Genomic DNA, 18,109 nt, shown 5'->3' on the forward strand with positions numbered 1-18,109 from the left:
CAGTCTGTCAGTGGAGCAGGACAGTGACAGCAGTCTGTCGCTGAAGCTGCTCCTCTGTCTGGAGATGATACTGTTCAGTGGATGCAGTGGATTCTCCATGATTGACAGGTGCCTGTTGAGCGCCCGTCGCTCTGTCACAGATGTCAAACTGTCCAGCTCCATGCCTACAATAGAGCCTGCCTTCCTCACCAGTTTGTCCAGGCGTGAGTTGTCCCTCTTTTTTATGCTGCCTCCCCAGCACACCACCGCGTAGAAGAGGGCGCTTGCAATGACCGTCTGATAGAACATCTGCAGCATCTTATTGCAGATGTTGACGGATGCCAGCCTTCTAAGGAAGTATAGTCGGCTCTGTCCTCTCTTGCACAGAGCATCAGAATTGGCAGTCCAGTCCAATTCATCATCCAGCTGCACTCCCAGGTATTTATAGGACTGCATAATCTGCACACAGTCCCCTCTAATGATCACGATGTCCATGAGGGCCCTGGTCCTCCTAAAATCCACCTTCAGCTCCTCGGTTTTCCTGGTGTTCAGTTGTAGGTGGTTTGAATCGCACCATTTAACAAAGTCCTTGATTAGGTTCCTATACTCCTCCTCCTGCCCACTCCTGATGCAGCCCACGATAGCAGTGTCGTCAGCGAACTTTTGCACGTGGCAGGACTCCGAGTTGTATTGGAAGTCTGATGTATATAGGCTGAAGAGGACAGGAGAAAGTATAGTCCCCTGCGGCGCTCCTGTGCTGCTGACCACAATGTCAGACCTCCAGTTCCCGAGACGCACATACTGAGGTCTGTCTGTAAGATAGTCCACGATCCATGCCACCAGGTATGAATCTATTCCCATCTCTGTCAGCTTGTCCCTAAGGAGCAGAGGTTGGATGGTGTTGAAGGCGCTAGAGAGGTCCAGAAACATAATTCTTACTGCACCACCGCCTCTGTCCAAGTGGGAGAAGGATCGGTGTAGCAAGTAGATGAAGGCATCCTCCGCTTCCACCTTCTCCTGGTATGCAAACTGCAGAGGGTCGAGGGCGTGGCAGACCTGTGGCCTCAGGTGGTGAAGCAGCAGCCACTCCATGGTCTTCATCACATGTGATGTCAGGGCGACAGGCCTGAAGTCATTCAACTCACTAGGACGTAATACCTTTGGGACTGGGGTGATGCAAGATGTTTTCCAAAGCCTTGGGACTCTCCCCTGTTCCAGGCTGAGGTTGAAGATATGCTATAGAGGACTTCCCAGCTCCAACACACAGGCTTTCAGCAGTCATGGCGATACTGGACCCACTGCTTTGCTGGCACAAAGTCTCCTCAGCTGTCTGCTTACCTGGGCTGCTGTAATTGTGGGTGGGGGGAAACTCTCTCCTATGCTGGTATCAGCAGAAGGATGGGTTGAGGGTGCAGTACTCTGAGGTGAGAGTGGGTTAGGGTGGTCAAACCTGTTAAAGAAGTTGTTCATCAGGCTTGCTCTCTCCACGTCTCTCTCAATGGTAGCACCCCGCTTTGAGCTGCAGCCAGTGATGATCTTCATCCCATCCCACACTTCCTTCATACTGTTATTCTGCAACTTCTGCTGCAGATTTCTCCTGTACTGCTCCTTTGCCGCCCTGAGCTGGACTCGGAGTTCCTTCTGCACGTGCTTGAGCTCATGCTGATCACCGCCTTTAAAAGCCCTTTTCTTCTGGTTCAAAAGGCCCTTGATGTCACTTGTAATCCATGGCTTGTTGTTAGCATAGCAGCGTACAGTTCTTACTGGAACTACAATGTCCATACAGAAGTTGATGTAGTCAGTAGTGCAGTCAACAACTTCCTCAATGTTCTCACTATATGATCCCTGCAGGATATCCCAGTCCGTAGTTCCAAAACAGTCTCTCAGAGCCTGCTCTGCCTCAGGGGACCACTTCCTGATTGAGCGTGTGGTTGTAGGTAGCTCCCTCATTCTTGGTTTGTAGTGAGGCTGAAGCAGAACCAGGTTATGATCTGCTTTCCCAAGCGCAGGCAGCGGGGTGGCGTTGTATACGTCTTTAACGTTTGCATACAGTAGGTCAATAGTCCTATTTCCCCGGGTGTTGCAATGCACATACTGGTAGAAGGCAGGTAATGTTTTGTCCAGCGTCACATGGTTAAAATCTCCAGAGATCAGCACAAGCGCCTTGGGGTGCTTTGTTTGTAGTTTAGCAACAGCGGGGTGGATAATGTCACATGCTTTCTCCACGTCCGCCCGAGGAGGGATGTAAACAATAACAACAATGACGTGTCCAAACTCTCTGGGCAAGTAATAGGGACGTAGACTTATGGCCAACAGTTCGATGTCGCTGCAGCAAGTGGAGATTTTGACGTTTACATGTCCAGAGTTGCACCACCTTGTATTAACATAGAGAGCGAGTCCTCCTCCTTTCATCTTCCCGCTGATATTTGCGTCTCTGTCCGCTCTAACTGTGCTAAACCTGGGTAGATCCACGTTAGCATCTGGGATGTTAGTTTTTAGCCATGTTTCACAAAAACACAACAAACTGCATTCTCTGTAGGTCCTGACATTTTTCACCAGCGCAGCCAGTTCGTCGATCTTATTTGATAGTGAGTTCACATTTCCCAGGATCACAGAAGGCACAGAAGGCTTGTATCGCCACTTCCTTGCTAGCTACTGTGGACGAAAGTCGAGACAACAGTAGGCAGACACCAATAAAAAAGTAAAAAAGCAATTTCTTTATTCTTGGTGAGAGGAGGCTTGCAGCCCCTGTCAGCCAGTTCCACTGACAGTTAGATCAGATAGCCTAACCAAGGATGGGAGTTAGCTCAGTTTTATAGTAGTTTGTTTACTAAACAAAAAGAGGAAGTATGGCAGTACAATTTGAGTTCAAGCAGGTCATTATAGCAGGTGGTCACACCCTGGATTTGAACATACAGGAGCACACACAGTGTTTCTAACAGTTAAAAGAGTTATTAGCACATTCAGTCTTAAGCAATAGCCCTTGTGAGCATCAACACACACAAGAGCAACTGCAGCGATCTCCCAGCATGAGTGCAACCTAAGCAGGATGAGTGCAACCTAAGCAGATTTAGACAATACTCACTTCCTCATTCTTTCTGTACCTTCAGGATTACAATACTTCAACGGCTATGTGGCAGTTACAATTTAAGAATCTTGTTATAGCTTACATTTCGCACATAATGATCATCCCACGTAATAATTGGTTATACAATATTAAAAGCTACCTTAAAAGTTAGTTTAGTATATTTGTCATACAGGAAAACACTCTTACAGCTTAGTGTCTGTATTAGATTACATTTGTTCAGTTAGCTTAATACCTCCTTATTTATAAATGACATGTTTCTTATGGTTCTATTAGCACCATACTTTATTATTTGGAAAAACTGAAGCACCTTAATTCTAAATATGTCTTCTTCACTACTTACCCTTTAGCTTAGCGCTGGCTCTGCTGCCACGATACGACCTTCTTACGTCGTCGGGTAAATAGGGAACCACACCGGCACGGGCCTTTGTTCTCAGTGCTTGAAGTTGACTACCTGAATAGACGAGTCTCGGTGTGTAAAAATCCATGTCTAAGTAGTAAAAAGTAGTAAAAAGTGTCCAGGGAACGAGTCCACATAAAAGAAAGTGGTAGGAGTGATCAGTGAAATAGAGAAAAAGGCAGAAATATAAAGTTGCACACGGAGCTGCTGGAAAGGCTGCCACTCGTGGCGGTGCCTGAGTCAAAGAATTTAGAATTTAAGAATAAATTTAAAAAGAATTTAAGGTTAATAATGTACAGAAATATAATTCCTGAACATTGTGTTCTTTTATGTTTTCAGGGCTGGACAAGCAACATTGGCTCCATCATTTCAGAACAACACTCAGTTTGTAACAATAACACAAAGAAAAAATGGAACCCTCCAAGTTGAAACAAGGTATAGACAATTTCAATTTTAATAAACTTGCCTTAAAATAAAAGTAGTCAGATCTTCTTAATTTATTTGAGTTTTAAATGTTCTCACTTAATATGAAACAGCTTTGACACTGTTAAAGCACATTAACAAATATAAAAATCCAGGATTTATTAACACTAGAATTACCAGAGCCTACGAAAAAACTCGTAGATCCGTCCCACCTTAAATCGCTTCTTAAATCCGTTTGCACCTTTCCACCATCATCTTTTGTCTTCTAAATATGCAGATAAAGACAAGCTGCAAGCAGCCAGCTATTCCATCCCCCCACCGACTTAGAATGTGCACGAACTTCTCCCAGCTCATGCCTTGATTGATTATCTGGGAGTGAAGTAGAGTTTTAGAGTGGAAATAATAGATCGTTATTTGGAACACACGCATTTCATGTGTGTTCCGTTTCTACAGTAATCTGTGTAAATACACTTTTAAAACAGAAACGTTTTTCATATTCTAGTAGTAAATGACAAAATGTAGGCATAAACTATATAATGTATGAAATCTGAAGTCCAAATATCAAAGAAACACTTTCACGAAAGGTACAAATATAACAGAACAAGTGCGCGTTTATTCAAAAATATAACTGCTGAAAAAAAAGTCTCTTTAGTGTGTGACATTGACACTCATTTACTATGACTGCCACCGTGGCGCAACAGTGTCAGTTGCTGACTGGGAATCAAGAGGTCACGAGTTCGATCCTGCTCCGCTTCCTTTTGAGAAGTGAACTGCTCTTATTTTTACCATTTTAGAATAAAAAGATACATTTGATTTCAGTCTGTAACAGCCGGTGTAATTTATGATACTTGTAAAGGTTAGCTTTGTTTTTGTTTTTTTTTTTATTCACTTTTCATTCTCTCAGTTGCGTTCAGGATCCTTCCCTACCCCATTCTGACACTGCTGTTTTCACATAAAGATGCTCTATAGCTCTGCAGTGTATCACGATACATACGACCGCGTGTTTTTTTTTCCCCAATCTTGCCAGTCCCCACATGTTGCTGTATGCTGTTTCTTTTGTACTCCAGGACATGCAGAGGAAAGTATAGTAAAGAGCAGTAACTTCAGCGCTATGTGCAATCATCAGACACTCCCCATCTGACACTGCTGTTTTCACATAAAGACGCGCTATAGCTCACACAAGGAGCGCCCTTCCTACATTTACGACATGTGTGCTTGTTGCAGTGTACACACCTCTCTGTGCTATTGTTCCTATTACACTGAACAAGCACCTGTAATTTGCAGCTCTATTCATTATCTCAAAACACCACACACATATATTGTCTTTCTTTCAGGTGTGTAATAGAAACCACAGCATAGAGAGAAGTGAGTACATTGTAACAGGTACACACGTTGTAAATGTAAGAAAGACGATCCTTGCGTGTGTGTGAACTGTTAACATTTGAATCTGATGATTGCATATAGCGCTGTCTTATTCAGTGCGCGCAAGAACAAGCAGGTGGCCAGTTGCTGTGTGCTACAACATGCTGGCGGTGATCAACGCACATTTTAAAAAAAGAAAGAGACAAATATATGTGACGTTTTGATGAAATCATTTTATGACGCGAATAGTACCAATCAGAAAACATCGTCGAAGTAATGCAATATTATTTGAAAACGAACAGCGTCAGATCGGGTGTGAATTTATACTGAGTGAATTTACACTTTCTTCTGAGTGGGGAATCAAACTCAGGTCTCTAAGACACAGCAAGGCTGCTGTGCTATGATTTTGCAAATCTTAGCATTACGCCACGGAAGGTGTTATATCATCCTTGAACCTTTTGTGAAAGTGTTTATTTGATGTTTGGACGTCAGGCTTCACACATTCTATAGTTTATGCCTACATTTTGTAACATTTATTACTACAATATGAAAAAGTTTCTGTTTTAACAATGTGTTTACACAGATTACTGTAGAAACGGAACACACATAAAATGCATGTGTTCCAAATAACGATCTATTATTTCCACTGTAAAACTCCAGCAGTTCAGTCACTCCCAGATAATCAAACAAGGCATGAGCTGGGTAAACTTAGTGAACGTTCTGCGATGGTGGGGGATGGAATAGCCGGCTGCTCGCTGCTCGTCTTAATCGGCACATTTAGAAGACAAAAGAGAGATGAGAACGGTTTTAAGGTGGGCCGGATCTACGAGTTTTTTCGTAGACTCTGGTAATTCTAGTGTTAAAGCATAGTCCCTTTTTATTGTAGTAGTATACATGTCAAGAGAAAACTGACAGGACAGTAATACAGTGATTGTTAGTTGCCTCACCGATCCAGTATCCTAGATTTCAGTCTCATCCTCAGTGGAATTTGCTTGATCTCCCTATATCTGCATATTTATTTTTCTCCTCCTCTATGTATTAAACTCTTCTTCACATATCTCCAAAGACATATGAGTTAGATTAACTTCTGATTCTAGGTTGTCCCTGTGTGAAAGAGACATGAATGGAAGTTGCAGTGAACTGGTACCATGTCCAGGGCTGGTTCCTAACTTCTTGCCTTGTGTCTGGTATTACTGTCCTTGGCCCCCTGACACTGTAACCTTTGAATTGGAATAAGCAAGTTTAATAACGTTATATACTATATTACATTATTTTATATATTAGTTTATTTATCCTACAGGATAAATTCAAAGCACTTATTCCAGAGTCTAACAGATTGTTACAGATCCTTGTATTACAAAAGTGATTAATATCAGCTGTAATTTCCCGTTTACACTTTTTAAAGTTTACTTCTTTAAAGTCCCAAAGGATTTATTTAATTTTTAAATGAATTCCCTAAGTATTAAAAGCTTTTTTTTTTAATTTTGCTTATTAAGATTTTGGTCTTTTATTATTTTCAAGTTAAAAGTATATCTAAATAAGCTGTTTGTCTTCAGCATTTACTGTCCATTACAGCAGTGTATCCTGTTTGTTACTTGTCACTATTTGAAAGCTTTTAAAGGAGAAGTTTCTTCACAATGAAATTATTTAAAATGAGGAAAAGATTCATCTTAAAGTAACTTTCGTAAGACACTAATATGACCAGATTTTCATAGTCCCAAACTGGGACACTTGTGTATGGACTGACCAAATTATTATGGTCCCAAATTGAGACACAGCTCATTAATCATGTGCTAGGTGCAAATAAAATTAAAGACCTCTCTAGATGATGGGGAGAAATTCTCCCGTGACATTTTATGTGACTTGTAAAAACTGCAAATGAAATTGAAATTGTTCCTTCATGGAGCATTTATAGAAATACACATGAAATTGAATATGGTTACCCACAGAGTTTTACGTGCCTTGTAAAAATGCACCTGTAATTAACATTAGGGTTATGGAGGTCCCCTTTTACTTTTTGGCCTCCTAAAAACTGGACAAATGTGATATTTTGTTTAAATCCAGCATGCCAGGCATAAAACAGGATGTGATGCATAGAAAGTGGACATCCCAGAAAAAATGAGACATCTTCTTAGCCAAACTAGGATGCATAGCCTGAAATTGGGACATCTGAGACACCAACTTTCACTTTACTATCTAAACTACAGCACATTAGAACATTAGAAAAATAACTTGGAATACAATTTGTCCTTTTTATCATTCATGTCCTGTTATGTCCTAAGTCTTACAACATTTAAAAAGATATTGATACAGTATCATTGTATTCATCTGGGCAGTTACATAATATTGATTTGTTTTGTGTATTATTTTAATTTTTTACCATAGTGAAATTATTTATACATGCCCCAAATTGTTTTTATTTACTTTGATGTACTTTATTTTTTATTTTGCTTTGGCTGTCTTTTGTTTATGTGATGCTCAGAGATATAGCACATCACCACAAGCAGTGCTCTAGTGATGTCAGTAAAATATCCCTATAAATATGGTAGTTCTGCCATGTTGCTTCATCCCTCAGTGGATATTTCAAATAAACTTTATTTCTCAAATAAGATAAGCAATAGGTTGTGTGTCGATTTTGAACTTTCTTTTTCCCTAATATTTGCTTTTTGTTTGCCTTCATATTTGATCACTTATTCCTGACAATGGTGCTGGTTTTCACCTTTACCTATCCCACACTACATTTCTGTCTGCCTTCTATCTCCCGGACATTGCCTTCTCAGGAAAATACCTGGAGACCCTGTCCCTACAAAGAGGTTATCTTCTTTACAGGATTGTAGTACCTCCAAAAATAAGTTGCTAAATTAATCAGCCCATGCTATCTTGTACAGAAGAAGAATTGAACACATTAATTCAAACTCAGAGCATTTCAAAAAATAATTGTATTCACAGAGCATTTCAAAATGATAGTTCCTACATTTAATGCTATATAATAGCCATCAGAAAACAAGTGTATAGCAGGCCCTGATGACTACCCAATAGAATTTTATAAAAAGAAAAAAAAACCTTTAAATAAGTTAGTTCCACTATTATTAGTGACATTTACAGAGGCTAGAGGCAACAAAATTCTACCTCAAACTTTTCGCAAAGCATTAATTTTCATCTTTCCAAAGAAAAATAAGGATTTATTGCAATGTGCATCATGCAGACCAATTTCACTTCTGACTAATGATGTTAAGATACTCTATAAAATTCTAACTAGAAGGAAGGAGAAAGTGCTTTATTCTGTAATATCACAAGACCAAACTGGATTTATTAAAGGCTACACTTAGCTTCAAATATTCGGCACCTTTGTAATATACTATCCCATAAAATTTAACACACCAGAGATCTTATTATCTTTGGTCGCAGAAAAAAGCATTTGACATGGTTGAATGGGACTACCTTCACCACATTGCACAAATTTGGGTTTGGCCCAATTATATGTGCATGGATAAACCTACTCTATATAAGTAAATATAAAGGTCTTTTTCAACTAAATTTTGCTATCACCGTGGAAAAAATCAAACAAGATATGAACAGATAGTCTACCCTTCATCTCACATTAGCAGGGAGAATCAGTACTGCCAAGATGAACATCTTTCCCAAGCTTCTTTATCTATTTCATTGTATCCCTACATTAACAAACTATTCTTTAAGAAATTAGACACAGTTATAACCTTATTTATTTGGAATTCTAGATGTCCACAAATTTAAAAGGCAACTCTACAAAGACCTAAAGCAGAAGGTGACAAGGCACTACCTAACTTTCAATTTTATTACCAGGTGGCAAATATAGAAACTATGAAGACCTGGACATCGACACAAATTGATAAACATACACATGTATGGTCTGCAATAGGAATACATCCATCCATCCATCCATCCATTTTCCAACCTGCTGAATCCGAACACAGGGTCACGGGGGTCTGCTGGAGCCAATCCCAGCCAACACAGGGCGCAATCTTGCTTTACTTCTTTATATGCCCTGCTTCGTGCCCCAGTAAATACAAATTGTCATCAATATACTAATAATCCAATTGTCCATCAATCACTCAGAATATGGAACCAATACAGTACGTACTTCAGTGCAGAGAAGCTTGCACCTTTACATGATAATCACCTTTTCCTACCCTCTCAAACCTATACAGTATTCAATATTTGGAAAATGTCTGGGATTAAAACATTTTGTATATAGCTGCTGTAATGTCTTTGCATCTTATGAACAATTATGCTTTAAATTTAACTTCCATCAACACAATTTTGTCCACTACTTTGCTAATAGCATCCTACCCAATTTTCCACACCTCCCACCCATTACTATTCGGGAAAAATATTGATCAGTCTTGAAGACTCAGACAGCATCTCAATAATATATAAAAACATATTAAAGTCTTTTCCTTTCAAAGAGCCTTGAGTAAGGTGGGAAAAGGATCTTTCACTTAATATCTCAGAAAAGAAGTGGAAGGCAGCCATGCACAGAATACTCTCTAGCTCCATATGCACAAAGCATTCCCTCATTCAACTTAAAATCTTCCATAGATCACATATATCTATCCAGGGAAAGATACAACTTGCGATTGTTGCAATCTAGCTCCAGCCTCACTGGAGCACATGTTTTGGAAGTGCACCAAATTAAAATCATTCTGGGCAAAAATCTTTGCAATGCTTATCAGACAGCCTTGATGTTGCATTCACCCCTAACCGATTAATAGCTGTGTTTGGTGTACTCTCAGATGGACTTAATGTGGAGAATGATAAAGTGATTCTGATTGTCTATACCACATTACTAGTATAAAGACTACAAAGGCTCAACTGGAAGAGTTCCAAACCCACTTTTTATAAGTCAGTTGGTAACTGATGTTCTGTACTATTTGAAACTGGAAAAAACTCTCACTTAGAGGATCTGTTCAAACTTTTTTTTTAAATATGGTGAGATCTATTTAGCAAAGTTTTAGAATACTTATACTAATACAGTACTTAATTGAAGCACTTTTGGCAGTGATTATTCCATGACATCTTCTTGGGAATGACATGAAAAGCTTCACACATTGGCATTTAGAGATTTTCTACCGTTCTTCCCTACAGATCCTCTCAAGCTCTGTCAGACTGGAGGGAGACTGTTGGTAGACAGTTATTTTCAGGTCTTTCTCTGGAGATGTTCAATTAAATTCAAGTCTGGGCTCTGGCTGGGCCAATCAAGAACATTCACAGACCTGACCCTACGCCACTCCTGTGCTGTTTATCCTTTGTGCTTTGGGTCAATGTCATGTTGAAAGGTAAACCTTCAGACCATTCTGAGGTCCAGAACTCTTAGGAACAGCTGTTCATTAAGAAAATCTTTGTACTTTGTGCCATTCTGCTCTCCCTCAACCCCGATAAATGTCCCAGTTCCTGCCACTGAAAAACAAACCACAGAGCATAATGCTGAAGCTGGCTTGGTCCATTTCTGGAATGGTATTTTGCAGGGGTGATAGGTGCCTGGTTTACTATAGGCATGATGTGTTGTCCCAAGCAGTATAATCTTGGTTTCAATAGACCAGAGCATCTTACTTATATCTTAAGAATCCTTTAAGTGGTTTTTTTTTTTTTTTTTGCAAACTCTAAGGGGATTTTATGTGTCATCTGGTCTCTCTGCCTTAAGGCCCAGATTAGTGGAGTGTTGCAGTAGTGCTCCCTGAAAATAAATTGTAAAAACATGATGGTTTTACAAATCACACTCTTTACTAGAGTTGTGTGAAAATATTGCAATAGCTGGAAGATACAGTAGCTCTTCAGAGGTGGCAAGGTAGTGGTCTATAAGAGCTTCACAGGATGAGCAGGGTTAGATGCTTAAGTGCCAGCTGCCTTTCCATCAGCAAAAGGGCAGAGATATTTGGAGAAAATGTATAATTAGGAGCCCCAAAGCAGCTGTTAATGCTTGGTCTCGGTGATGCTGAAGCGTGTGATGGAAGACAGCAAGAGATAGAGATTGCTGATACTGACAGTGTTTATGTTGCAGGGGAACACTGTTTACTCTTGAAATAATATCCTTCTGGCTTCTTTGCTCTTAACTAATCAGACCTGTGGCAGGGTGGTGGACTGATCCCCAACATTTAATTACCTTAATGAACATGAAGAAATAGCCAACTTAACTCAGCAGGTATAGTATCTAAGTGCCTATGTCTCATAGAAAAGTTTTTGCTCTTCTTAATGCTGGTTAAACAGGCAAGGTGGAAAGGCGTTTGTTTGCAGATTCTATATCCACATATGATGCAACCTCTTTACTTAAGATATACCTATCCTAAATGATAGCATGCTCCTTAGTTGATGTATTGTATATTCTGTAGTACCAGAGTACAATAGTGATCAGGGAACACTGGAGCACTAACTGGATCTCCTGATAACCACAAAGTATGCTCAGCTTGTGTGTACTGTTAGAAAATATCTCATAAAAGAAAATTGTTAAAGTGTTTCAACATCTTCCCATGATGCCATTTTGCTTGGGTAATGGAATAGATAGAGGGAACCTAAATGCTGCTGGATGCCCTGTGCTCAGGTCTAATATTTGAATAATTTCATATTGCCAGTCCTATTTTAGGCAGTTTGTTCTATTTGTATGTTCCTTGATGTCTGTCTTTATTTAATTTGGTTTCTGTATACGTGACTGTAAATATAATCCAGAGTTGGCTTGTGCCTTTAGCCTTACACTAGAAGTGCAGTGGTTAATGCCATTTGGCATTGTTTATTCTTCTCCTTCCTTGATATTTCCTAAATAGCTGCTTTGCAAATGCCAATGTAGTTGTAACTCTTCTTCTATTCAGAAACTGCAATGATGTTGTTTTTCTTAAATCTGCCAGAAAACCAAGTGTGTGTGATTCAGTAAGTATGGGTATATGTAATTTAGTTCATGTCCATAAAGAAATTCCATTGTTCATTCTGGCATTTGCATACATGGTAGGGTCTGTGGAAACACTGCAAGTGAGCATGATTACAGCACTGTTCATTTATGTGCACCATCCACAATGTTCTACCCCGCATGTTCTTCATCTCAAATGGATGCTGGTAGTGAAGTATTTATTTCAAGTGTGCAAAAATATTGCACACACTTTCAGGTAGAAATGCAATTTTGGGTGTTTTTGAGCTAACTAAAATAACTGGTGCACATACAGTTTTAAAATCAGTTACACATTTGGGTGTTAAAATGGACTCTCAACTCACTTTTGACACCACATTAAACATCTCTGTAAGTCATCTTTTTACCATCTCAGGAACATTGCTAAACTTCGTCCAACACTTACCCTGGCAGATGCAGAGAGGCTTGTCCATGCCTTTGTCTCGTCCAGGCTGGATTACTGTAATGCGCTCCTCATTGGGATTCCTGGCAAGTGTATCCAGAGACTCCAGTACATTCAGAACAGCACTGCCAGGACCCTGATGAGGGTGCGAAAACATAGCCATATCACTCCTATCCTGAAAACCCTTCACTGGCTCCCTGTACCAGTTAGAATAGAGTACAAGGTTTCCCTCCTTACCCATCAGTGCATCTATGGATCTGCTCCCCTGTATTTACAGGAACTCCTTATCCCTCATACTTCCTCACGCACCCTCCATTCTGTGCATACTAACACTCTTCAAGTTCCCAGAACTAAGCTTAGCTGTGGAATTCTCTCCCTGATTACCTGAGAGCCCCACAGTCGACTGATGCTTTTAAACGAAACCTAAAAACGTATCTTTTTAGAAAGACATTTTGTTAAATTATTTTTATAGATTATCTTGTTTGTTAATTTATTCTTATTTTGTTGCATTTTGAGATTGTTAAATATAAAGCGCAATATAAATAAAATTTATTATTATTATTATTATTAGACATACGGCTTTCCTTTTATCTGCATTTTTCATGAAACATGTAAGTATGGTTGCAGTTGTTATAATTTATTTGTATAGGAAAAAAAAAAAAATATTTTTTTATTTTATGTGCCCAGCTGATTCACTAATATAGTAAATACAGTAAATACCGAAGCAGTTTTTGTCAGTGTACCCTGGGTATATTGTTTTTAAACTGAAAATAATGCTAACATTTAAAGTTAAAATAATATGCTGTGTGCCAAGAATTTTTTTTTTTATAATTTTATTGATTTTATTAAAATCAAATAAAAATCAAATAACATTCCATACAAATAACTCAAGTTTTACAAAAAAAAAAACAAGGTTCAAAACAAATCAATTCCCACCCCTGAGAAAGAGAGCTGGGCCAGCAGTGTAAAACTTTATGCTAGTGAAAATAAGTAAATAGATAAATTCATAAATGAATAAAGATAAATGGAGTAAAAGAGAGGAGAGAACCTGCTTCTTCAATTTAAATGCTTATTCTAAAATGTTATTGATTAGAGCCTGCCAGGTTTTGAAAAAGTTTTGTACAGATCCTGTAAGTGTGAATTTGACTTTTTCCAGTTTCAAATAGTATAACAACATCAGTTACCTACTGCCTTAGAATAGGTGAGTTAGGATTCTTCCAGTTGAGCAAGATAAGTCTACATGCCATTAGTGTAGTAAAGCCAATTACAGTTTGTTTGTCCTTCTCCACTTTAAGCCCATCTGGAAGTACACCAAACGCAATCAGTCAGACTGTTTTAGGCTATCTGGCTTTGGGAGTAGGACATGTTATCAGGATAACGAGCTGATGGGCCATTAGCGAGAACAGAAGGATTCAGATGCCACTTGGCATATCCTTTGCTGTTTAGTGGTGAAAAAAATACAAAGCATTTCTAGTTAATGCCATCAAGTCTCTGCCCATACGACCCTATAATGTAATACACTGGTTCAGAAAATCGGTGTTAGGATGAATTTTTTGCTTGCTGTCTTTATCTTTTAACATTTTACATCTGGTTTTAATATTTAGGTCCTTTGGCTTTCAAAATGCACTATATTAATGAAAATCCACTATTATTAGAGTGTTGATTCATTCGTTTTCTTATCCCACATTGTCCATTATAATTATTGGAGGGTAAGTGCAGAAAGGTTTTCTGTCATCTATACAAGTTTTAAATTCAAACCATTATAAAGTACATTTGTTTTTATACTAGTTTATTGTTTCATACAGAAATGAAATCAGTGTTTTTTATTTGATTGTTTACATTTTTTAATGATTTTGTAAATGCATGTAATAACATTTATTATTGCAAAGGTTCTTTCTTTTTATCCACAATTAGTTTTTTCTGTACCTTAGCTGGAAGTGTGGTACTTTGCATGTACAGTCGAAAGCAACTTTTCTTCTCATTTTGTTTTTATCTAAATGAACTAATGAAGTATGTTTTTTTTTCGGAATGTAATATGTAAAATTATATAAAAGAACAGGAGATCCATAGATGAACCATTATTTGCATCCTTTTATTTGGTTTTACCATAGTGTATAATCCGAAATGATTTTTAATACATAAAAGCAATTCTACATTTACTTTCCTAATTACATTTTTGGCTCTGTGATCACTGAATTAACAGTCTGTCACCCTCAGCTCTATCACAAAGATCAAATGTAATTGTAAGGCAATTTTGTTAAAGGGGTCTCTGTGTCCACCATTAACAAATGAACCCCATTTAAGTAATGACTCTGAGCAGCTGCCTCTACTTAAAGGAAATAGCATTTACAGAACAGAATGGAACATGAATTCCAAAGGGAAATGTCTAGCTTTGTAGTTGAAAAACTACTTAAAGGGATGGTAGGGGACATTTAAATAATATATGGCCATTGATATTAGTCAATATGAGTTTAAAGCACTTGTTCTTTTTTGCAGTACTACATGTAACAACAGGTCCATCATTCATCTGCAATGTACAAAAAGAGGTGAGGTATATTATGGCTGTGATTTTTTTTTATTTGTTTAATTTTTTTTTATCATTCATCTGAACAATCTTTTTACTATTCCTCATTTCTTCTGTAATTTTGTAAGAGCCATCCACTATATTTGATTAATTGGGTTCAGTGATGAATGGGTAGATGTGCACGGCACTAATTCTCCCAAAGGGGAAATGCTCAAAAAATTAAAGCCCATGAGACAGATCCAGCATGTCTACTAATCTAATCTGCTTGTATATCCTCCATGGACAGCACTAGTGCAATTGTTTGTGCCATTGCCTCACAGCTCCAGGGATTTGTTTCAGTTCCTGACCATGTCTTGGTCTATTTGGATTATGCCTGTTCGGCCTCTGGTCTGCATGGTGATGCTGTTGGCTCCATTTGTCAAAAAGTGTGAGAGTGGGCTATAATAGCCTTAATGCCTGATCAGGATTAGTTTTGTACCACATTCTGACAAGATAAGGAAAAACCTTTCTACAACTTTGTAATGGAAAATGAGTATTTATGAAGTAGTTGAAAGAGAGAACATTCATTCATATTTTTTATCTGTGCTTGTTTTATTTTTCAGAATGTGGAACCAGAAAGGTCTCCATGAAATCTGATGGCAGGATAGTTGGAGGCAACAATGCCAAGGAGGGTGCATGGCCTTGGGTAGTTTCTCTTTATTTTAATGGCAAACATATCTGTGGAGCTTCACTTTTAAATAACAGATGGTTGGTAACAGCAGCTCACTGCGTTTATGGGTAATCTCTATTTTCATTTTGCATGATTTCTGAAGAATCCTTTTTGCATGTTATTTTTCTTGAAATAAGTTTTATGATAGAATTCTTGCTTTCTATCAAGCAATTTGAATTACTTTATTTGTAGCAACTCATAGATTAGAACAATAAAACCTCTGCAACAAGGTTTTTAGCAAAGAGGTAAACTACCCCAACACTAATGAGAAGGACTGGGGGCACCAGAAGCTTTTTCAATTGCGTGTATATGAACCTTCCTTGAAACCCAGGATTCATTTAGTTCATTAAAGTACACGTTATTGTGGTAGCGTGGCATCCTATAGTGAGTGCTTGGGTTTAAGTCTGAATTTGGGCTGAAGCCCTTCAGTGTGGAGTTTCTTTGTTTTTTCCATAGTTTCAAAGTACTAGCAGCTAATATGACACCATGAAATGTGTCTGGCATGTCAGGCTTTGTGAGCATCAGAGCCTTTCATTCAAAGCAGGGCAGGTTAGTGTTTTGTGCACTTTTGGTGCCAGAATGAGATAAGGAGGGTATGAAACTGAATATGTTCATTAGCTGACTGAAAAGCTGTCAACAACGTAATGAAAGGATCAAGCTGGTTACCGAAATTTTATATGGTTTTTAAAATATTCTATATTTTCATATAGGTCATAACAGATATAAAAAAACAATTAGTATAGCCAAATCAGTCTGTTTATTACTATAGGAAGAAACATACTATGAGATAGTCACCGATCTGTTTAAATTTCCATTAGCTTCTCAAGTGTATGAATAAATAGGAATGTGTAGACAGTCACTGTACTGTTGATGTGCTGCAGATTAAGAAAAGATAAAAAAATATTTGGAAGAGACTGGAGCTCATTTGGACTGGGGCAATTTCTGCCTGAAAGTGTGTGTAATCATTTTCATATGGGACAGAGTCAAGTTTGATGGTATTTACATTAGGGCAGGGTATCTGAAAAGGATCGCCAAGGAAATACTTTTTCAGAGTTTCTAAGTAGGCTGTTTAGTGTCGTTGTGGAGCACCAAAAGAAAGCTGTAATTTTGTACCTGTAGCTTGTTACTAAAATAAGAACATAACTCTTACTAAATTCTTGTTTCTGTTTCTGCATTATTTAAGTAATTGTTTTCACCTCATTTTTTTTGTCTTATAAAATCAAATTTATATATTACACAGAAACATTCAACTTTAGTATTTGAAGACCATAAGGTTGCAGGCTTTAGTAGCAGCAAGCAAAGTGTAGATGAATTCCTGATTATAATTTGCACATAATCTGAATTAGACAAGTGAAATTTGTGTAAATGTAAATGCATTATTGCTCACAATTCAACTGACCAGAAGTCAGCTGAACATTATAATGACCTTCAACGTGTTCATGGACCCTTTTCCTACTCCTCTGGTAAAAGCTAATGTATCAGATATAAGCATTCTTATTGCTGATATCATTAATCACTCTCTCCAGAGCAGCGTAGTCCCACGGGCCTTGAAAAACGCAAAAATTAGACCTCATTTAAAAAAATCCTCTTTGGATCCTGAAGTGATAGCAAACTATCGTCCAATCTCCAACCTTCCATTTTTGTCTAAGGTTTTGGAAAAGGTTGTTTTGGTTCAGCTTCAGGTTTCACCTCAAAAAATTCAATCTGTTTGAAAAATTTCAGTCTGGTTTTCTGAACTTCTCACAGTACAGATGTCACAGGTGTCTGGTCACACTTATAGGTAATCTAACTTAGACACCATTAAAATATCCAACTACGCCACCCAGTTTTATTAAGAGACTGGGAACTCCTGAAATTTACCAATAATAGCACACAGGTTTCTTTAAATTGGGCGGTGAGTAAACACACAATGAAAGACACAACAGTAATTTTAGAAAAAAAGCAACAGTAAGTTCTATTACACAAAACAATATAAGGTACATTAAAAAGATAAACGAACATAACAAAAACTAAACATATCAGGAATCAATTTCCCTTTTTTTTAAAAGGAAAATACACAGTCCACCCTCTAAAAGTCCGTTAAAACACGAATTGGAGGATACAACCTTTAGTGGTGCAGAGTCCAGTTTGTGCACTGTGTTACCCCAACACTTAATTGTTCAACTGTCCATGGATGCACTCTGTTCCCCGGACACTCGTTCCCCTACAGAAGTTGTGTCAAATTGTTGAATCCCTGTCAGCGTGTCTTCGTTGTTCCTTTTTCTTCCACTCTGGGCTCCTTGTGTGGCTGGGACCTAGGGATGCCTCATTCCTC

The 18,109-nt window shown here is 38.3% G+C and overlaps 1 protein-coding gene across 1 annotated transcript in view; it reads left to right on the top strand.

Annotated features, from left to right (window-relative positions):
• The window catches only part of tmprss15 (transmembrane serine protease 15), a 159,572-nt gene that overhangs the window by 114,813 nt on the left and 26,650 nt on the right, over positions 1-18,109 (top strand). The window contains exons 19-21 of the mRNA XM_051926620.1: positions 3,804-3,899; positions 15,059-15,108; positions 15,689-15,863. Coding sequence (XP_051782580.1) covers positions 3,804-3,899; positions 15,059-15,108; positions 15,689-15,863 — 321 coding nt within the window. The remainder of the gene's footprint in view (positions 1-3,803; positions 3,900-15,058; positions 15,109-15,688; positions 15,864-18,109) is intronic.

This window comes from Erpetoichthys calabaricus, chromosome 4, assembly GCF_900747795.2.
Source record: "Erpetoichthys calabaricus chromosome 4, fErpCal1.3, whole genome shotgun sequence".
In the NCBI taxonomy this organism is placed as follows: Eukaryota; Metazoa; Chordata; class Cladistia; order Polypteriformes; family Polypteridae; genus Erpetoichthys; species Erpetoichthys calabaricus.